At 44.3% G+C, this 23343-nt stretch overlaps 1 protein-coding gene across 1 annotated transcript in view; it reads right to left on the bottom strand.

Annotated features, from left to right (window-relative positions):
* Positions 1-23343, bottom strand: part of LOC144682447 (short transient receptor potential channel 4-like) — a 96339-nt gene that overhangs the window by 12921 nt on the left and 60075 nt on the right. The window contains exons 4-6 of the mRNA XM_078544850.1: positions 17348-17684; positions 4715-4854; positions 2659-2981 (exon numbers count right to left, since the gene is read on the bottom strand). Coding sequence (XP_078400976.1) covers positions 2659-2981; positions 4715-4854; positions 17348-17684 — 800 coding nt within the window. The remainder of the gene's footprint in view (positions 1-2658; positions 2982-4714; positions 4855-17347; positions 17685-23343) is intronic.

Raw genomic sequence — 23343 nt, 5'->3', positions numbered from 1 at the left:
GAAAGTTAATAGGCAGGTGCAGCAAGCAATTAGGAAGGCAAATGGTATGTTGGCCTACATTGCAAGAGGATTTGAGTTCAGAAGTACGGATCTCTTACTGGAGTTACACAAGGCCTTGGTGAGACCACACCTGGAGTATTGCGTGCAGTTTTAGTCTCCCTCCCTAAGAAAGGATATACTTGCCATAGGGGTAGTGCAGTGGAGGTTCACTAGGCTGATACCGGGAATGGCAGGACTGTCGTATGAGGAGAGATTGGTTCAACTGGGCCTGTATTCACTAGAGTTTAGAAGAATGAGAGGGGATCTGATTGAAACGTACAAAATTCTAACAAGGCGTTGAGATAGAGGATCAGCCATGATCATATTGAATGGCGGAGCAGGCTCGAAGGGCCGAATGGCCTACTCCTGCTTGCTCCTAGTTTCTACGCTTCTACACCGCCCGCCTGACTGAAGTCAGTCCTCAGCCCATCCACCTGAAACCCAGCTGCCCCATAGCAATATTACACCGGGAGCAGCTTTAATTGTTTCAGAGCAGGACTTCTGCCTTTATTTGGGAAGTTCTGCCCGAGAGAACTGCTGGCCAAGCTGATTGGCCGGCAGCTCTGTTGGCCCAGCAGCGGCGGGGTCAAGAAGTGGCCACTGATGAGACTACAGGCGGTCCCCAAGAAAGAAAAGTGATGGAGTCCGGACTCAAAGGTAAGTCTGGGATTTTGGATGGGCCTGGCTGGCAGACTCGGCATGAGGGGATGGGGGAAGGGGCAAGGGGCGTGGCAGGGTGCCGCTGGGGTGGGGGGCGCGGTGCGCGGGTACGGTTAAAGGATGGGAGGGATATGATCTTGTGGAGGTGCCTCTCAAGGGTGCACAGAACCCCTCCCCCTTCATTCCTGACAGCAGCACGGGCTCCCTGTCTTTCCTCCACCTTCCCCTGCCAGACATAAAACAATGGCGGAGGCAGAATGAGGGCCACTTCAGGGTGGGCTGGCTGCCTGATGTCTTCTCCACCCGCCGCATTATTGGAAACAGGTTGGGGTGGATGGGAAAGCAGTGGGAAGGCTTTATTTTATGAGCACCTTGCCTTCAGATATGCTGGCGGAGGGCTGTAAAATCAAGCCCAATGAAATCATGGTTAGTCTGCAATCTAACTTCACATACTCACTTTTATCCCAAACCCTTTACTATTTTTGGTTGACCTTACTTCTTCTTCAGGTAGCATCCTTGATTATTTGAGGGTCACTGAACCATGATGCCGTGATTTTACTGTGGGGCAGGGCAAGGAGGCAGGGCCCAGTCTACCTAGCCAGAACAGGGATCAAACCCTGCGCTTTTGGCAATATTCTAAACCACATGCTAACCATCGAGTCAACTGAGCTAACTGGTTTAACTTGTGTTAACAAAAATCTATCATTCTCAGTTAAAATGAACAATTGATCTTGCATCAACTGCTATTTATGGCTGCTTTTGTTGCCAAAGCTGTGCAAGCTCAGTTCCAGTGTTTTACTCTGTTACTTCATTGTGAGCGACAGTGTAGGCAGTGGCCAGGAGTAGAGAGGCATATCAGTTATTGGAGTTGCAGGGCAGTTTACGACTTCTGCTTCTGATAAAGTACGGAAAAAATCTCCCAAAAAAGATCAAGGAAGCAAAGTTGAAACTTGACTCATGACAAAATGATTTTCAATATAGCTGTGCAGAAAATCACTGTCCCTGTTTGCTTGCATAGCAACAGTGACATCTCAGCTTCCAAAAGCTGGATCAACCTGGGTTCAGTGAAGAGTGCAAGAAGGCATACCAGAAGCAGCACCAGGCGTACCTAAAAATGGGGTGTGAACCTGGTGAAGGTACAGCACAGTACTACTACATGTGAAACAACATAAGCAGCAAGTGATAAAGAGAACTAAGTGACTCAACCTCTTCTTGCCTCTGGTTTGTTTGCCATAGTAACGAACATCTACACAAATCCCATGCTCCAATTTTTTTTTAAATCATCAAGTCTAAAGCACAAAACATTAAAACAAGGTCCAGTCCCTTATTCCTGTTCTCTTGAAGGCCGCAACCCAAATGAATATAAATCACAGGCAGCATAGTTTACAACTTTACCCTACTAGCCATGCTGCCTGCTTTTGCAAATCAGACAAATTCAAAATTGAAAACAGGTCAAAAACAAAATAAATTAAATGCACTCAACATAGCCCAAACAAGAGACCTAAATATAAAAAAATTCAATCATATTGATAAATTTGAAGGATTAGAAAAACAAATCAGATTTGGTCATGGTCTTCTATGCACCGAAGTTGCAGGCCAACTGTGTTGTCTTCGCATTTCCAAAGCAAACCACCTTCATATATTGTCACTGAGAGATTCCAGCAAACCTAGTACAGTTTGGCTGTAAAATAATGGATGATTCTGAGTGCCAGTTAGATACAAGGCCTGCTTACAGGATTATCTTCCCCCTGTTACTGCACTGGCTCAATAGTAAAAATAGAACATCTGAGTACAGACTTTCCCTTATAGTTTCAATGCAAAGTATGTATAGATATGGAGGTTATTTACTTAGTACCTGTGAGCCAACAATGCATGGTGAAAATTTTGGCACAAACTCAGAAAGGTCCTCCCATGAGCTTAACTACACATTGCAACGTAAAAGAAAACAAAAATGCTTACGTTGAAAAGGCATTGTTCTGTTTTTCACACCTTATTCCTTTGCAGTTATTTGGTTCCTCTGATGCATTTGTCTCATAGTAAAAGTATAACTGATTCAAACCATTTGCAAAAGCTAGTAGCACCAGACAGTATATGAATAAGAACTTTAGAATATCCAAGAGCATACGTCCAAGAGATATTTGCAGGGGTCCCAGATGAGAGTTAGCCGTGAATAGTGAGATTAGGCGAAGGGAACTGAAGATGTTTGCAATAGCAAATAGTGCCTCAGCAACTAAGGTGGGGTGCCACATTTCCCAGTCCTCCCGTTGGCGTGAACCACTGTACTTTAAACAAAATAATGGTGTTAGTATAAAACATGTCTCAACTTTGATGAGCTTGATATAGGTCAATGACAATTTATTTGTCCTGAAAATAAAATATTCCATTGTACAAATCAGAAAATGATCGTAATAATCCCTGATAAAGAAACAATGTTTGTTTTGTTTTACTGACCTATGCAGTCTAAGTATAAAATCTACAGTTATTAGCATATATCAGGTATCAATTTCAAAATGCATGAACATAATGATTTGCAGTTTAATTATTGTCATCAAACCCCAAATGACATTTCTAATGACTGCGTTCTCTTACTGTTTTACTGATTTATTGGAGCAGCTGTTAACCATAGTATCTGGGTGCTTACAGGTACTGTATGTTATATAGATTGTATTTTTAGAGGTTTTTACATTCAAAGAGAAATCTTATTTCTTTGAAAGCATAATGATTACTGCTGTGAAAACCATTGTGTTTTTAATTGATCTGGAAATGATGCGCAGGGTAATCTTTTCTTCAAACTCCTGCTTAATTATAGGATACTGTTAAATTAAAGATGGAAAATAGAACTCAAAATAAAGCATGTGATAGATGAGGAGTGTTTGACTTTTCAGAAATGTAATTCTATATTTTAACAGACAGTTTTGAGCAGGACTACTTAATCTGGTTACTTTTAATACTTCAGAACTATAAGACTACTTTCATCAAAGACAGTTAAACTATTGAATAATAAGAAAAATTAAAAAGTCAGTAACAAATATACAAAAATTTCAAAATCCTCATAAGATAGGAATGGAAAAGCCTGCTTCTAAAATTGTTGGTACAGAAAACATTACATTGTAATTGTAAACATCCTGTATATAAGATGTGGTTCTTTTTTCATTATGTGGAAAACAAATTTGTGTTAAAAATTTCCTTAGCTATGAAACATATCCTAGTTCCTTATTAAAACTTATCTATGTATATTATTGGCATGCATCAGAGAATCATAGGCTAAGTTCCAGGCAGGTACTAAGTCTATCCTCAAATCGTGACAATTTGTGGAACAAGGCTAGAGACCTGGATGATGGAATACTATTTTTGTGCCTGAATACACTAGAAATTTTTCATAGCCAACTAAACCATGAGTTATTAATGTTGCTACCAAAAGGTATTCTAAAGAAAAGTCTGCAAAGTTTACATTGTCCTTTACTACTCTTATGTCTTCTATTTCTGCATTCTCATTATCCTGTTTCCATCACTAGCCTCTCTCCCATCAATTGTTTCTCTTTTATCTACTCTTGCCATTCTTTTAATTTTCTTCTTCACTTGTTTCTCTCTCGCCATTCAGCTGTTTTCTTTTTCTTTCCTTTCACTTCAGTTTCTTTTATCTTGTGTATTTCTTGTTGCTCTTCCTCTCCCCTTTCATTCTTGTTTTTAATTCATTCTCTATTTAATATTTTCTCTTTCATCCCTAGTTTCTTTCCTCTTACTTCATTTCCTTCCCTTTTCCTCTCTCTTCATATCATTTCTTTCTGTCACCTATTATGCAACCCTCTTTGAATAAACCAAAAATCATACTGAAGCAAGAGTTTGTTGCTTTGAATTTTTTAGATAATTTTTTTGTAGTTGTAACCTCGTTAGAATCACCAATTTTCGTTCAACTGCAGCTATGTAATGTAAGAAGTTATTTCTCTGTTCAGGTTTTTGTTCACTTGAAAAGTTCAATTCCTGAGGAGAATGGGAAGAGTGAAAATGAAATTACCTTAGTAAAAGCAACAATTTTAAGAGAAATTGTTGCTAGGTATAAAGAATTCATTACAAAATCCATAAGGTTCCACCAGTCGTGTATGTAGTCCTGAAGTCCACCATCCCACATTTGCTTTACTTCACCCCAAATGAAACCTGTTGCCAAAGAAAAGAAAGGCATCTGAAAATGTACTTATCAATATTCTTGAAAAAAATAACAATATAACTATTAATATGCTTATAGTTAAATCAGGAGTGAAAGAAATTCAGAATTAGGAAAGACCCAGCAAGTTGTCCCTTTTTTGATTGACTCAAATTTATATTCCTACATCTCCCCTTATCTTTCTATGTGCTTGAAATTTCTCAAATCATAAGAAAAGGCAACAAAATCCTACTCACAGAAGTTTATTTCAGAAGCACTTGTTTTGGTCAGGGGAATACTGTGAGCAATAAATCTAAAATTGTGATAAAAACAAAAAAACTACTGTGGATGCTGGAAATCCAAAACAAAAACAGAATTACCTGGAAAAACTCAGCAGGTCTGGCAGCATCGGCAGAGAAGAAAAGAGTTGACGTTTCGAGTCCTCATGACCCTTCAGCAGAACTGAGTATAGTTAGGAGAGGGGTGAAATATACCAGCTAATATTTCACCCCTCTCCTAACTATACTCAGTTCTGCTGAAGGGTCATGAGGACTCGAAACGTCAACTCTTTTCTTCTCCGCCGATGCTGCCAGACCTGCTGAGTTTTTCCAGGTAATTCTGTTTTTGTAATCTAAAATTGTGGACTGGTTAAAAAAAATCAAATACACATGAACATACTGTGCTAGGACATAACAGATGACAACTTCTGTTATTAATTTTGAGAACAATGGATAGATTTTGATCTTCAATGTTTGCTGGTAAGCTGGCAAGGAAACTTCCTGCCCATTATGAAACCCATCTGGTTTTCATTCCACTGATAGCAGTAAAATGAAAATCAGATGGGTTCTATAAATGGATGGTTGGCCCATTCTTACAGATTACCACCCAGGTGGGAAAAATGAAAATGTTTTCAGCATACCATGCTAAAATTTTAAGTTATGTTATTTGTATTTTTAGTTAGACATGTTTTTTTTGCAAGAATATAATAAAATAATTTTTAAATTCATTTTATAACTGGCTCCTTTAAGATTTATTTTTCAATGCTGTCTAAACATTGTTATAATCATGCCGATAAAGCACAGTTGCTTTATGAATAGGCTCCAGTATTAGAATGGAACCATTCCCCATAATTGTGAGAGGTTCCCAGTCATCTAATCTGCATATTGGAGAAAGTGTACATCTGTACCTTTAAACATACCCCACAATATTGAGGCATAAATAGGACACCAAGGAGAACTCCTTTCTTCTTCAAATAATGCCATGAAATCTTTTACATTCACCTGAGAGAGAAGACTGGGCCTTGGTTAATCGTCTCACCTGAAAGATAACGCTACCAGCAATGCTGCACTGGAGTGTCAACTAGGTTTTGGGCCCATGTCTCGAGAGTCAGAATTGAATCCACTACTTACCGACTCAGAGGCCCACTGAGCTACAGCTGACACTAGAATACATAGCATCCATTAAATTCATGGATAGGTCCATCAGCATATCTTCAGTTCATGTATGTGTAAGTTTGGTGTCTTGCATTACATTTAAAGCAATATATCTAATCCAACTGTCAATCCTGTGTCTGAGACAGGAGATGGAGTGAGGTATACTATGGGCGGAATTATCCGTGCCTGCTGGCATCGGGCATGTTCGGCGGCGTGAGAAGACAATATGACAAAAAAAGCCAAAAATCGGTTTCAAGACGTTGTGAAACCAGTTTGTGATCGTCTGCTCAGCCCGTCGATGGCGGGCCATGTTCCCTGCTGTCGGACGTCAGGAACCACATTGTAGTACATCTGCATATCATTATAAGGCCAGCCCACTGGAATCATCTCCTCCTTGCTGAATCATCCAACCACATGGGCGGGAAAACACGCCAGTGCACAACATGTCTTGACAAGGGTGGCACATGGAAGTCAGGACTTACTACCAGGGCCTTGCTCACATCGCGGACATCCGAGGAACAGAAAATGTGAGCCAGACAGCAATGGGACCCTGGAGGAACGTCCATGGCATGCAGGGTGGATTCTCATGGACATGGCTCTGCTGTGAAGCAGCTCACGGAAGGTGGAAAGTCACCGTTGAGGGTCTGCTCACATTAGATGATGGTTGAGGGGGTGGAGAGGAAGGTCCAGCGGATTTTGGGAGAGGAAGATGTATCGAAGGTCTAGGATTGACTGGGAGAGGAAGAGGTGGCAGGATGGGGTGAGGTTGAGAGGTGGGGGACGAAGGTGTCGGGGGCTGAGGTTGGGAGGGGGGGAATGAAGGTGTCGGGGGATGAGGTTGGGAGGGGGGGAATGAAGGTGTCGGGGGATGAGGTTGGGAGGGGGGGAACGAAGGTGTCGGGAGATGAGGTTGGGAGGGGGAATGAAGGTGCTGGGGGATGAGGTTCGGAGGGGGTGAATGAAGGTGTCGGGGGTTGTGGTTGGGAGCGGGGGAACAAAGGTGAAGGGGGAGTGAGGGTGGGAGAGGGGGAATGAAGGTGTCGGGGGATGAGGTCGGAAGGGGGGAACAAAGGTGTATGGGGAAATAAGGTTGGGAGGGGGGTAACAAAGGTGTTGCGGGAGAGGTTGGGAGGAGGGGAATGAAGGTGTCGGGGGGTGAGGTTTGGAGGGGGGGAACGAAGGTGTCGGGGGAGTGAGGTTGGAAGGGGGGGAATTAAGGTGTCGGGGGGTGAGGTTGTGGGGGGAGGAAATGAAGCTGTCGCGGGGAGGCTGGGAGTGGGGAGGGACTAGAGGGGGAGGAGGGGGTACTGGGGCAAAAATGGCAACTGGGGAAGTAGGTGTAAGGGGGGGTGTGGAAGGTGTAAAGGAAGGGGTTCGGAGGGGGGAAGGAGTGCAGAGAGGGGAAGGAGTCCAGGGGGAGGAAGGAGTGTGAAGCGGGGAGAAAGTAAAGGTGGCGGAAGAAATAAGGGCATCTGAAGTAGTCAGGAAAAGGGAAGGACTAAGTTGGGTGGTTCCAGAGGGGGTGGGGTGGCAGAAGGACTAAGGTGGGGGGGGAAAATGAGTTCCAAGGGGGCGAATGAGTTCCAAGAGGGAAAGGGGTTCCAACGGGGGAAGGGGTCCGCAGGGGGGTTGTCCAGGTGAACATGAAAGGGAGGGCTCTGATCTGTCCGTGAATGCCTCCTTGGGAGTGAACTGAAGGTGGATGTGGTACGAGGGAGTGGTAAGAATGACCGAGGACAGAGTGAGGTGATAGGGTGGGAGGGCAAGTGTTCGACGGTATCGGTGGAAGGGACAGTGAGGGTGGTTGGTGGGGACTCAGAGGCAGTCACAAACCCTGGGAGTGGGAAAGATGAGGTCGAGGAGGTGAATGAGTTAAGGAAACAGTTACTGCAGTGAGGAGAGATGATATCCTGGAGGGGGCATCGAATGAAGCTTTGTGGGTAGAGCTCAGGAATAAAAAAGGGGCAGCCACATTGTTAGGTGTTTATTATAGACCCCTAGATAGTTAGTGGGAAATTGAGGAGCAAATATTTGCACAACTTGTGGAGGTGTGTAAAAACAATAATAGGGTATTTATATTAGGTGATTTCAACTTTCCCAACATTAATTGGGATAGACATAGTGTTAAGGGCTTGGATGGAGTGGATTTCTTGAAATGTGCACAGGAGAACCTTTTAGGTCAATATGTAGAGGGTCCAACAAGGGACGGCGCATTGCTGAACCTAATTCTGGGGAATGAAGCCGGACAGGTGGCTGAGGTGGTGGTGGGCGAGCATTTTAGTGATAGCGACCACAACATGGTACAGTTTAAGTTTGTTATGGACAAAGAAATCGACAAGTTGCAAAAAAATGTTTTGGATTGGGGGAGAGTGGATTTTAGTAAAATAAGGCAGGATCTGGCCAAGGTAGACTGGGAACAGCTACTTGTGGGGAAATCTACAGAGGAACAGTGGGGGGTGTTCAAAAAGGAAATGGGGAGGGTACAGGCTCAACATGTTCCCTCTAGGGTGATAGGAAGGAGTAACAAGCCCAGAGAACCATGGATGACCAGAGATATTCAGGTTACGATGAGAAGGAAAAGAGAGGCATTTAACAGGTACAAGGGAAGCAAATCAGCAGAGGCATTAGTGGAGTACAGAAAGTGCAGGGTGGAGCTTAAGAAAGCAATTAGGACAGCAAAGAGGAGATATGAGAAAGCTCTGTCTGGTAAAAGTAGGGAAAATCCCAAGATATTCTATAAGTATATCAATGAGAAGAGGATAACCAGGGAAAGAGTAGGGCCCATAAGGGACCAAGGGGGCAATCTATGGGTGGAGCCAGATGACCTCGCTAGAGTGTTGAATGAATACTTCACATCCGTCTTCACCCAAGAGAATGAGGATGAAGGTATCGAACTTGGGGAGAGAGACTGCGAGGTTCTTAAGCATTTTGATATAGGGAGTGACAAGGTATTGGAGGTGTTGGCAGGCTTAAAAGTGGACAAATCTCCAGGTCCGGATGATTTGTGTCCCAGACTGCTGAGGGAGGCAAGGGACGAGATCGCAGGGGCTCTGACCAAAATTTTTAATTCCTCTCTGGCCACGGGGCAGGTGCCAGAGGACTGGAGAACAGCTAATGTGGTTCCGCTATTTAAGAAGGGTTGCAGAGACGAGCCAGGGAACTACAGGCCAGTGAGTCTCATGTGACTGGTAGGGAAACTATTGGAGAAATTTCTGAAGGAGAGTATCTATCTCCACTTGGCGAGGTAAGGTTTGATCAGGGATAGTCAGCATGGCTTTGTCAGAGGGAGGTCATGCTGAACAAATTTGATTGAATTTTTTGAGGAGGTGACCAGGTGTGTAGATGAAGGTTGATGTAGTTTATATGGATTTCAGCAAAGCCTTTGACAAGGTCCCACATGGGAGACTTATAAAGAAGGCAAAGGCACATGGGATCCAAGGTAATTTGATAAGATGGATTCAAAATTGACTTAGTTGTAGGAGGCAGAGGGTGATGACAGAAGGATGCTTTAGCGACTGGAAGCCAGTGTCCAGTGGCGTACCACAGGGATCTGTGCTGAGTCCCCTATTATTTGTCATTTATATAAACGACATAGAAGACTGTGTGGGAGGTAGGATTGGTAAGTTTGAGAATGACACAAAGATTGGCCGGGTGGTTAACAGTGAGGTTGAGTGTTTTGGGCTACAGGAAGATATAGACGGGATGGTCAGATGGGCAGATAAGTGGCAGATGGAATTTAACCCTGAAAAGTGTGAGGTGATACACTTTGGAAGGAGTAATTTGACAAGGAAGTATTCAGTGAATGGCATGGCACTAGGAAGTTCAGAGGAACAAAGGGACCTTGGCATGTGTGTTCATAGATCTCTGAAGGCGGAGGGGCATGTTAGTGGGGTGGTGAAAAAGGCATATGGGACACTTGCCTTTATCAATCGAGGCATAGATTACAAAAGTAGGGAGGTCATGTTGGAGTTGTATAGAACCTTGGTGAGGCCACAGCTGGAGTACTGTGTGCAGTTCTGGTCGCCACATTATAGGAAGGATGTGATTGCACTGGAGGGGGTGCAGAGGAGATTCACCAGGATGTTTCCTGGGATGAAACATTTAAGTTATGAAGAGAGGTTGGATAGGCTTGGGTTGTTTTCGTTGGAGCAGAGAAGACTGAGGGGTGACCTGATCGAGGTGTACAAGATTATGAGGGGCATGGACAGGGTGGATAGGGAGCAGCTGTTCCCCTTAGTTGAAGGGTCAGTCACACGGGGACATAAGTTCAAGGTGAGGGGCAGGAAGTTTAGGGGGGATGTAAGGAAAAACCTTTTTACCCAGAGGGTGGTGGCGGTCTGGAATGCACTGCCTGGGAGGGTGGTGGAGGCGGGTTGCCTCACATCCTTTAAAAAGTACCTGGATGAGCACTTGGCACGTCATAACATTCAAGGCTATGGGCTAAGTGCTGGTAAATGGGATTAGGTAGGCAGGTCAGGTGTTTCTCACGTGTCGGTGCAGACTCGATGGGCCGAAGGGCCTCTTCTGCACTGTGAGATTCTGTGATTGTGATTCTGTGAATGTGGATGGGGGTGAGATTTTCGGGAAGGAAGGGAACGTTCATGTTCATCTGGACATCCCAGAAAGAGAAGTGTTGTGGCTGGTAGGTCACAGTAGAGGTGATGCCTGGGGCTGACAGTGATGGGGGAAAGGAAATAGGTGACTAGGGTAGGGGATTAGATGGAGAAGCTAAAGAAAAACTGTATTATCACCATACTGGCTAAATCAAAAGTGAAACGAGAGTCATGGTGGGTGAGATCAGGTGCTGCATGGGAGTGTGATCAGTGGCTGGGCAGAGATGCAGGTCAGCTCAGATGGTGAACTGAAAGTGAACCCTAGAAGGCAGCACTGAAAATGTTCAGGACATTGAGATGAGTGTGATGCGGGAAGGGTCCATGTGCGTGGGAGAGTGCTTGTACAAGGTTGCGAAAGGCCCTGCCACACACAAACTTCTCCCTCCAGAATCACTTGTGGGCCAGCTGTGTACAGCTGAACTGCTAGTGGGGTGGGGGGTGCGGTGAATACAGTGGGAGGACTCGTGAAGCCTGTCAATGAAGCTGAAAGACACCATTACACATTATTCAGTGAAAGTGAATATATTTTCAAATTGTAAAGTGTTCAAAATGTGTTCACCTGTGCAACCAACTGCGATCAGAATTTCTTACCTTTTGAACGCCTTAGGCTTCAAGTTGCTGCCCTGACATCCACAGCAGGGGTGGAGACAACCTGCACAACAGTTGGCCCTGTTGCCTCTGATGCTTTCAGTGTGGGTCCACTGGAGAGCTGAGGCCTTGGGGGCCCTGGCTTGCCTTGGCTGACAACCTGTGGGCCAGCTGCTCCTTCTGTGGTGACAGAGGATGAGGTTGAGGAGGTGACAGGCTAAGGGGACTTGGAGGGAGAGCCTCTGAGATTCATGAGTGGATGACCTGGGGTGTCCAGCTGCCGCTCCTCCACCCTTTGGGTACCCAAAAGCCCCAGCCTGACCCCTTGAAGGGAAGGAGCACCTGGAGGGGTGCTGAAGTGCCCCGTTTCCCTCTCGTGTTGCCACTGCAGGAAGTCACCCATGGCTCATGTGATGAAGTGCAGGTCTGCATACACCTCCGCATTCTGCTGGACCAGGGTCTCCAGGGTGTCCATCATCCCTCCCATGGAGATCTCCATACATGCAAATGTGGGCACCACTTCATCATAGAGCAGGCGAACACACTCCTCCAAATTGTGTGCTACTCTGTTGAGGGCTTCCAAAAGCTCTGCATGATATTCCCTCACCCTTTGCTGACTCTCCCGGATGAGTTGGAAGGCTAAATCCAGAGGCTCATCATCTGTCTTGAACCTCAAAGATGCCTCTTCATCAGCAATCCTCCAAGCGCCGGGGAGCTCAGCCAAACCTGCCCCCTCCTGCTGCAGACATGTGTCCATGCGGTGACCACTAGGTTGTGAACCTGAGCCTGCTCTAGATCTGGGTCCCACCGAGGTCTGTGTCTCTGCACTGGTGGAGGATGTGGGTAAGCGCTGTGATGGGTCTTCCAGGCTGCTTTCTTCCAGCTCTTCAATGGAGGAGGTATCCTCTTGGGTGGAGGTGAGGGCCTGCATGGAGCTGAGGGATTGGCTGACTGAGGGTGTCAGTTGCTTGGCAGATCTCCCTGTGAACCAAAGTAGAGATCATTAGTGCATGGCAGCAGAATCAAAAGCAGGAGAGGGCAGTCACATTTGCGTTGAGAGAAGGATGATGTGGTACAGAATGATCACAAGGGTGTTTGCCTCACCGTCACCGCAGGCACGGTCCACATCCTCACCAGCCAGCTCAACGGCATGCTCCTCAAAGTGAGTGGGGGGCCTAGTGTGGGCCACTCCACCCCACCTCTGGGACCTTTCCCTGCTGATGTGAGCAGGCTTTTCCAGCATAAAAACAGATGGAGAGAGCGTGTGCAGGACACATGGCACTGCATGGAATGTTTGTGTGGTGAATGGAGACAAGGATGGGATGAGGACGTGAGTTCCAGAGGATATGAGTTTGAGGAGTATGTGAGGGTGTGTGAGAGAGTTAGTGGTGTTGTCCGTTGGGGTGTGAGATCCCTGTGGATGTGTGATGGGTTTGTTCGTGTGTGAGTTGAGAGTGATGAGAAGAGTGACTTACCCTGGTGGAACGGAGGAGATCATTCATCCTCTTGTGACACTGGGTGGCTGTCCTCTTTTGCAGGTTGTTGGCGCTGACCACCGTTGCCACCACCTCCCAAGCTGGATTGGTGATGTTGCTGCCCATCCTGCAGCAAGAGCGGGGTAGGGACATCATGGTGAGCCTCCACTGCGCCCAAAAGGCGCTCGAGGGACCTTGGGGGCTGAAGTGTTTTTGCCTTTCCGGGTCATGGCTTCCGTGCGGCAGTCATGGGCTGGAAGCACTGAGAAGTGTGCACATGGCTGCACTTTAAATGTGGCGCCTGGCGTGAAGAAGCGGTGAGGTGATGGCTTGACGGGCAAAGGAAAGCCCGCCCACCATCGAATCAGCATGTTTCCTGGGAATGCATAATCAATGCGGCGGGTGTAGGATGATATGGCGTGAGGAACCGCCATCACAGCCGGCGGGTCAAACATTGTTTGTCCCGCCTACTACCGCACTTAGTGCAAATCTGGGATGATTTTGCCCTTTGTCTCCTTCATCCAACTATAGGTCCTGTGATAATGCTGGCATATCTATATAATTGTCTTGATACAATGGGGTAATTTTTCCAAGTGTGACAGTGAACATGCACTGAAGCCAATGGACGGAAAGCACGATTTTCTTGATTTGTGCTGGCAAGGGAAATGAACCTAAAAAAAAATCTCACTTCGTATGAAAGGAACAAAGTATATAAAGAGCTTTGAATAACGACAGACCTCCTGATAGTATTGACGTAATGGGATTGGAGGGGGGGAATATATAATTACAGATATGAGGGAAGGATGGAGCAACAACAATGTTTATAGTTGGCATTGAGTTTTTATAATCAATGGGACAGCTTTATAGCAAAATATGTTTTACAATCGACAATGGGGAGAGGGGAGAATCAAACCGAAATTGCAAGTTTAGGTCAGGCAAACCTCACAGGGAATGGAAATGAATTGGCAACAGTAAATTGAGTTAAACTCTAATGGGTAAACCTACTTACAAACAGCGAGCAGTATTCAATGAGATTTTTGGCATGATACAAAACCAGTGCATACCCCTAAAAGGCAAAGGCTCCACGTGTGTAGTTAAGCAACCATGGCAAACAAGTATCAAGTTAAAAGAAAAGGCTTACACAGATGCAAGAAGTGAAAATTTAGCTGACTGTGACAGCTATAAAAAGCAACAAAGGAAGTAATAAACAGTGCAAAAAGGAAATATAAAAAATTCTTACAAGGGACATCATAGCTAACAGCATAAAAATGTTATGTATTAAGAGAAAGAGGGTGGTAAAGGGGAATGTGAGCCCATTGAAGGCTGAAGCAGACACGACTATAAAGGACAATATGGAAATGGAAGATTTGTTAAATGAGTACCTTGTATCCATTTTCACAGTGAAGGAAGAGGACACAATACCTGAAGTACAAGGGAACCTAAAAATAAGTCAAGGGGAGGAACTTAGTGGATTTAATGTAAGTAATAAATAGTAATGTAGAAAATAATGGGACTTAAGATAGATAACTCTCCAGGACCTGATGGTTTCCACCCCAGAGTATTAAAAAAAATAAGTGAAGAATTTGAAGATTTGGTAGTCTTAATTTTCCAAAGCTTTCTAGATTCAGGAATCATGCCTATGGATTGGAGAATTGCAAATATCAATCTACGTATTAGGAAAAAATGGGTAATGGCCACTTTAAAATCAGTTGCAGAGAAATTCCTGGAATCCATCATCAGAGACAGAGGGTGGTATTTAATCGAGGTGACAGTGGTCATGCCCGCTGGCTGGAGAGCTGGCAAGAGCCCCTCTTGGAAGGCCTGCCGCATTAAGTGCCATTCGGCAGGCTTTCTCCAGGATCAAAGACCCCAGAGCAGATGTCACACCTGCCAAGAGCTGCCAGTCAATCAGAGCTTGGCAGGCCTGTTGAACAGCAGCGCCACCAGTGAGGAGATGGCTTCTGTGATATGACAGCCACCCGAGGTCTAGTATCGTCACTGGATCCCAGGCCACAGGTGAGTGACTACAGAAGTGGGGTCATGGGGTGGGGGCGTGGGGAGAGGAATGTCAGCGGTAAGGGCAGGGGCTGGCTTACAGTGGCACCCCCCTCCACTCCCCACCTGATGCCAGGCCTCTCGATCAGGCACTGAGCCAATTGAACTGGGAGCCTGCAAGCAACCCTGCACAGGTCTGCTTGTTGTGCAGCCCACATGGTAAGCCTCCTGCCTGTTAATACCAGCTGTGTTGATACCAACGACAGTGGGATGAGGCCCTCAAGTGGGCTTCGTTGGCCTTCCCACCCTGGGCAGGTGGCAGGATTCCCACCCGCCATCCTCCTGCCTAATTAACTGCCTCCCGCCACCAAACTCATCACGGGGAGGACATTAAATTCTGCCCAGAGTGACTGGACATTTGGACAAGCTTGAACTGATCATAAAGAGTGAGCACAGATTTGTGAAGATTAGGTCACATTTGACTAATGTAGCTGAATTTCTTGTGAAGGCCAATAGCATAGTGGATAAGTGAATGTTATTGGATGTTGTTTATATAAAATTCTAGAAAGTTTTAATAAGCAAAGAGATTATTAGCAAGAATGAAAGTGCAGAGAACCGGAGGTGACTTTGTGACATGGGTTGATAATCGGTTGAGAGGCAGGAGATAGAGAGGAGGGAAGAGGGGATGTATTCTGATTGGTGAGATGTGACAAGTGGTATTTCCTAGGGATTTGCACTGGGGCGTTAGCTTTCCACATATCAATAACTTAGGTTAAGGAATAAAGCATATTATATCCAAGTTTGTGGTTGACACTAAGTTAGGTAATATAAGTTATGTGGATCAAATGAGGAAGCTACAAAGGGACATAGACAGACAAAGTGACAGGGCAAAAATATGGAGCATATGTAAACAGACAATTAGTATTGCTTACCTTGTTACAAAACTTAAGTGATTAAATATGGCTCGTATTAAAGGCTTAGAAATTACACAGCGATAGCAGTCTAAGAGCATGTAATGTGGCCAGGTAAAATTTTGGTCTGCTATATAATGGCAATACCTAAAAATGGACCTCCCTAAATTTCTAAGCCCAGGTTTTGAAACAGAGATCAGATTATACTGCGTATGACAATCATATGTAGAAATGAAATGAAAAAAAACTATCAACAAAGATACTTATGGTTCAGCTTTATCGAATTGGCATGTAAAGGGTAAGAAGTAAATAAGTGCTCTTGGTAGGTGAAGCTTCATGCTAGGAGCTTCAATTCATGAAATTTATCATAGAGCCCAGGTTTGCAGCCATCACCTCAGGTAATTTACCTTAATTTCGTTGTGACCTTTAATGCTAATGTCCTTCAGCATAATCAAGATGCAGGTCAATGTTACTGCACTGTGCCCACAGTGTGACTGATAGTATTTTAAAATTTATCCCCCATAATATTTGCAACCTGCAGTGCTCTGTAGTGTGCACTACATTAATCCACTCAATATAATGAAAAGTTCTGGAAAAATGGTATGTACAAAATGTAACTCAGGATGAAGGACAGCTAAAACTTAAAGTTTCAGAGCTTTTTATTCAACCTGTTCATTTTTTTCCCATTGAATTACAAAGAAAGTTAAAGCAGGCAGTGTTGGTGTTCATCCTCCACACATACCAATCATCCCACTCCTAATTTCTCACCCTCCTTCCATATTCCTTTATCTCCTTTCCTTCTGCAATATAGCTAACCCAACCAACCTAACTTTTCAGCTCCATTTTATATATTTTTCAAAATTCCAATATTTTCTTTCCTCTCCTGGAATAGGCAATTTGCCAAAGTGGGTATCCTCCATGCACGAGCCTGATCAATAGCTGTTCTTGTGCACGTGTACAGTCTGTTCAATGTGGGAGGGAATTCACAGTTGAGGTAGCCGGATAGTGATCAGTAGCAAGAATCTGGAGTAATTTGTCTTCTTCTTAACCCGTGGTACTGAGGCTAATTGTAGCTTTACCAATCACTGGTTGGCTGCAAACTGCTAACTCACCAAAGGCCTGATGGGGCCAAAAGTTCAATATTCTGCCATACCAGTGATGTGCGACATGTCCCTCCCAAGCTGTTAGCCTTGCTTAGGGTGGTTAGAAACTCTACCATGTACAAGGTAGGGAAGGTCAGGATACAAACCCCATGCACTCCTGCTAAGTCATTGGTCTACAAGTGCTTTATGCCTTCTTGTAATTCACCCAAAAGGCAACTCTTCCTCTGTAAACCTAGTTAGTTTTAAAATAGAATTCAAAGATGGTACACATCTCAGCTTCACCAGATTCTGTACTCATCTGAGATTTACACATTGACCTGGATTTAATGTGGGCACCAGGGGTCTATCCCACCAGCGTACATATTAATTATCACATGCAAATAAATTACCTAGCACCCAGGGAAGTATCATCCATTCAACAATGGTTGGTTGAGGACCTTGCATGTTTAAATCTGTTCGATCAATGTGTTGAGATGCCAACAACAGCAGGAAAAGGAAAGTCAAGTATGATGCAGTATGACAGATAAACTTAATAAATGGTTTTCTAATAAAAAGGCCAAATGTGCTTTTTGGTGCTATCAAGTAGCACATGGAAAAGACTGGAAATAGCAGTCCGATGCTGATGCAGGTCAAGAATTTAACGATCCAGTGTCGTCGTCTCCAGCCAGGAAACTCGTCGTACCAGCGGGAAGCAAGGAGCTGCTGACAATTTGGCTGGGCAACAAACTAGAAGACAAGACAAGAATTATACATTTAAAAAAAAATAAATTCAGAGGGAACAAGGATAAATTAAAATTAATTAAAACAAAGACAAGATTTCCTTTAAGTCAGTTAATCTGTAAGCCAGCATATTATTTTAGTTGTAACATACGTTTCACAGTTTAAAGTGCATACTTTATGTCTAAAGTTGAGTTTTACAATAAATCCGTTTCAACTGCACTTCCCTGTCACCACCAGCTCCATCCCTCCTGTCCCCCACCCCCGCCACCCAATATTTCCCTTTCCTGTCTTGAAAGTAGTGTCTCATAGCAAGGATACAGTTTCACTGGCACCAACCTGCCTGCAATAGTGGCTATTTTTAATGCGAGTACTAGCACTCTATTCAATCATGTAGGGAATCACAGCAAAATTCAGTCCTTATCAAACACCCACCCACATGTAGTTTCCAGCATTGGATTGTGATCAGCTATGAAGTTTTTTCCTCCCCCTCCTTACCCAGGGGCATGGCTACTTTTAGTAGTCTTGTTGGACTACAGTCTGGTTAAGATCAGGTCAGTGGAGATTAGGTCACAAATCTGGGAACATGTTTGACGATGTGGCTCTATACCACACTAGGAAGTGTATATATCCACTGGTCCATTAGGTGTTGTACAATGAATGAGACTTTTTGCAGAGTGGAATAAGAATTCCACTGGTAAATAAATATAACATCATTGCAAATGTATAAGTACAAGTTTTTCATTTGGTACTTTTCTCAAAATTTAATTTGAATAGAAATTATAAATACAATAAATCACCATATGCACATTTGCAATATTGCCACATCTAGTGAACAGAGGAATTTCTGTCTCAAAACAAAAACAAAAATACCTGGAAAAACTCAGCAGGTCTGACAGCATCTGCGGAGAGGAACACAGTTAACGTTTCGAGTCCGTATGACTCTTCAACAGAATCTGTCTCAATGGGACAACATAACTAGATATGGCATATGGGGGTTTAAAATAACAAGTGACACCCTTAGATAGTGATTATGCAATGCAGGCGTCAAATCGTACCAACTCTGAAACTGAATGGCAATGTATGGGCTAACACCTGGAAAAATGGTTGCTAGATTGTTCAAGTGAACCACATAAGGAACGGAGCAGGAGTTTATGCCTCTCAAACCCGCCACTCAAAAAGATATAGTTGACCTTCAACCTCAACTCTACTTTCTTGCCCAGTTCCCTTACAGCCCCAAAAAAATCTATCGATCTCAGCCTTGATTATACTCAATAGCTGAGCAATCACAGCTCTCTGGGATAAAGAATTCCAAAAATTCACAATCTTCTGAGTGAAGAAATTTCTCTTCATCTCAGTCTTAAATGATTGACTTTTTTTGTTTGCTAGTATCCTTCAGGGAAGGAAGCCTATTACACCCACCTATTCTGGCTTATTCGTGATGCCCTCTAATGTCTAGCAAACCTTTCAGTTGTAGAAAAAAATGCTAAAATAACATCTACCACTACTTACAACAGGCAGCTAATGATGCATAATAAATGCAGATTTGCTTGTGGATCCATACCCCAAGAACAGATAAAGATAAAAAATACCACTACATTTTCACCAAGCCAAAATTATTCCAGTTTTAAGTTGCAATTGTTGGTGTTAACAAAAAGTAGGGTGAAATTTGACAGATTAATAAAAGTTTTGGACTTCAAATCGTATGCCAGTGTTTTTCAACACGAACATCCCTAGAGGGTTCCCTGCACACTTTCAGGCTTCTCTCTCGCACTCTCTTTCTCCCTCTGTGTTTCTCTCACTCACCATCACAGGATTTAGTTTCTGATACTTTCCCCAGGAGGATAACAATCACCAGTAAATGGGACACAACCCCAGACAGTCTGAACACATTCATCCTTCATCACTTCAAAACTTTCAAACTTCCCCAACTCTACACCAAATTTCAAACTTCTCAAACTCTGCACCAACTTTCCAGGCTCCATCTCAGCTCAGTCTTGGTGACATGAATGCAATTTTCCAACCAGTCTGTTGTAGCCGACATAAAACCCCATTCAAGGCACCAGAGCAACAAATAAAACCCAAAATATCCAGGGAACGAAATGCATTTAATGAAAACTAATCAATAAAATTTTTGCAATCCCATTCATTTGTTCAATGGTTTTTTTTTACTTTAGTTTCACTTTTGCTTTATACGGTGGTGGTGTGGTGGTGGTGGGGGGGCAGAAGGAGGGAGAGAGGGTGGGATTCCACAGAGTTTCACAATATATTATAGGGTTCCTTAACCGAGAAAAGGTTGTAAACCACTGTCATATGCACTTAATGGTCTTCTTTGGAGCTTAGAAGAATGGGAAATGATCCTATTGAAACACGTACAAGTCTTGTATGTGTTTCCCCTGGCTGGAGCCTCTAGAATTAGGGATCAAAGTGTCAGGGTAAAGGGTTGGTCATATATGTCTTAAATAAGGAGAAATCTTTTCACTTAGAGGATTGTGAATCTTTGGAAATCTCTACCCAAGAACTGTTGGTGTTAGGTTATTGTCTACAGTCAAGACTGAGGCCCAGATTTTCACTCCCGGGTCGGGTGTGCAGAGATGAGAGAATTCCCAGTTCTGCGAACCTGGCCTTTAAAAATGGCCACTTGCAGTTAGGACTTTTGTTCTGGGGGGTGGGCTGGATCAGTAGTTCTTTGACAACTTTTGACAGTTCTAATGTGTTTATGCACTTTTTACACGCGATCATGTTTAATTTTAACAATCCCAAAGTGTGCCTTACCTCTCCCAAAGGTGTCCCGGGACCACATCCAAAGGGGTACCCTGGCTATCGAAAAGAATCCACCAAGTTCAGACTTGCTCTTACCTGGTCTAATCTAATCAACCTGGCCTACCAAAATCCCACTTCAGTGGAGGTAGCTGGTGCTTTAAATGGCCAGCTGCCTTCATAAATTATGCATGCACAAACCCCAGCCCAAATAGGAAAATAGGAAATGCCGTGTTCGGGGGCGGGACTTAGAATTTCCGAGTTTGCCCGCCATTTTCGCCATGATGGAGAGGTTCTCCATCATGATAATGTCGTGAATGAATAATGCCTTACGTAAGAACATAACATAAGAATTAGGAGCAGGAGTAGGAGCAGTTTTGTCACATGTTTGAAATTGTACTGAACACTTTAATATGAACTAACAGGACAAAGTAAGGCGATGTTTAAAGAATATGGCTACACAGCACCTGTCTTTTGAGTGTCGAATGACATCCTAAGTCTCTGATATGGCCAGTATCTGATGCTTGTCATGAGCTGGAATAGCATTGTTTGCCATATTAGTAAAGGCATTCGGGGTCATATTTCTGTTGGGGCATTCCTGCTGTGCACAATATCCCACCAAGAGCTGTTGTTACATACAGTCTTTGTACATGCGCACAGCTCACTAAAGGTCCCGATTTGTTTATTAACTAGGAGAAAACTAGTTTATTAACTAGGAAAAAACCCCACAATTTGCCTGGGATGCCCAAGCAATGTTCAAGGAATATCTTCAAGGAATATCTTTAAATATTTTCTGTCTTGTTAGGCTGGGCCACTGTTCCACAAAACACGACCCGCATTGTTGAATCTCCAGGACTATAATTTTGATCAACATATTAGGCATTTCTTATGGAAGTCACTGGCAACCCCCCAAAAAAAGCATAGATTGATTTTCTTTTCTTTGCTTTATCATCTATTTTTGGGTGTTTCTAGCATGTGAAACTCAGTAAAATAGAGCGCTGGTGACTATTGCTTCAAATATGGCAGTAAAAACTTGAATTATGATGAACCTATAAAAATTGCATCATTCCCCTTGAACATTAACTGTTAGACCACCCCACTGCTTTTGAAACAGCTAATTGGACATAACCAACCTCCTGTTCCTGCTCCAAGCCTTGCCCCAAACCCACCTTTCACCATCTACAAGGTACAAGTCAGGAGTGTGATGGAATACTCTCCACATGCGTGGGTGAGTGCTGCTCCAACAACACTCAAGAAGCTCAACACCATCCAGGACAAAGTAGCCTGTTCGATTGACACCCCAACCACCACCTTTAACATTCATTCCCTGCCATGCAGTGGCAGGAGTGTGCACCATCTACCAGATGGACTGCAGCAACAGAGCACCAAAGCTCCTTCGAAAGCACCTTCCAAACCTGTGATCTCTACTACCTAGAAAGCCAAGGGCTGCAGACCCATGGGAACACCACCACCTGCAAGTTCCCCATCAAGCCACACACAAACCTGGCTTAGGACTATATCACCATTCCTTCACTGTCGCTAGGTCAAAATCCTGGAACTCCCTTCCGAACAGCACAATGGGTACTCCTATAACACATGGACTGCAGCAGTTCAGGTAGGTGGCTCACCACCAACTTCTCAAGGGCAACTAGGGATGCTGGCCCAGCCAGAGACGCCCACATTCTGTTTTTTTTTAAATCTAAGGAAGGATATAGTTGCCTTAGATGGCGTGCACTGAAGGTTTTCTGGGATGAGAGGATTGTCCTATGAGGAGGGATTGGGTAGAGTAAGACTATGTTCCCTTAGGATTTAGAAGGATGAGACATGATCTCATTGAAACTGTCATGAAATCCATTGATCTGTAGAGATTGTGATATTCAAAGGTACAGGATGTCCCAATTCTGGATCCTGTCTAGTAACAAGGGTGGGACCTTCTGGGATTGCTTTGATAGGTTTCTAGAACAATTCAAGGGTCAGCAGACAACTCTTCTTCAGGAAGTCAGTTTGAAGCAGTCTGCTAGCCAAGAAGTGTCACAGACACAGTGACAGGAATAGCTCCTGTTAAGTAAATTAACAGAAGGGAGCAAAGAAATAGGCTCTGAATTAAAGAAAGCTGCAGTTAGCAGACTGGCTCCATACTGTGGGCTTTTGGGGGCAAAGGTACCCCTTTGGAGCAACGGTGTTCTGCTTGAGATTGAAACCCTGCGAAGTCACCTGTTGTTAAAGGCCTCCAAGTGGGTGAGATATTTAAAGAGCATTCCAAGTCAGGATCTTCAAAGGTGGAGACTGGAAACCCTCATGAGAAAGACGAAGGGTGAAATCATCCCAGATTTGGGATGATTTTGGGTGTGAAAAAAGACGTTTTAACTACCGGCCGCAATGACTGGGTTTTTATGCCATTTCATCCCCTTCCCGTCGCGTCCTACATCACCAAGAATGCATTCATGGGAAACATGCCGGATTGCTGGCAGGCGGGCTCAAGTTTGCCCGCCACGTCATGACCTCAGCACTTACTTGCTCCGGGTGTCATATTAAAGCACACCAGAGCACAGCATGCTTCATGTCTACAGACCAAGGCTGCTCCAGGCGAAAGATGGCCCTGAACGCCAGGAAGACAGCAGCCCTGACATTTAGTGATGCCTCTCTTGGTTCCTGCTGGATGCAGTGGAAGGTTGCACTGGCTGCTGGAGGTCCACCAATCTGGCCTGAGAGGTGCTGGCAGTGGCGGTCAGCACCACTGGACCACGGAGGAGATCAGCCATCCAGTGCTGCTAAAGGATGAACACTCTCATCCGCTCCGCCAAGGTAAGTCAACCACCTCATCGCTCTCAATGCACACACTCACAAACCCATCACATATCCACAGGGATCTCACACCTCAAGGGACAACACCACCTAATCTCTCACA

This window comes from Cetorhinus maximus, chromosome 7, assembly GCF_964194155.1.
Source record: "Cetorhinus maximus chromosome 7, sCetMax3.hap1.1, whole genome shotgun sequence".
In the NCBI taxonomy this organism is placed as follows: domain Eukaryota; kingdom Metazoa; phylum Chordata; class Chondrichthyes; order Lamniformes; family Cetorhinidae; genus Cetorhinus; species Cetorhinus maximus.
This window is presented reverse-complemented; position numbering and strand designations above follow the sequence as displayed.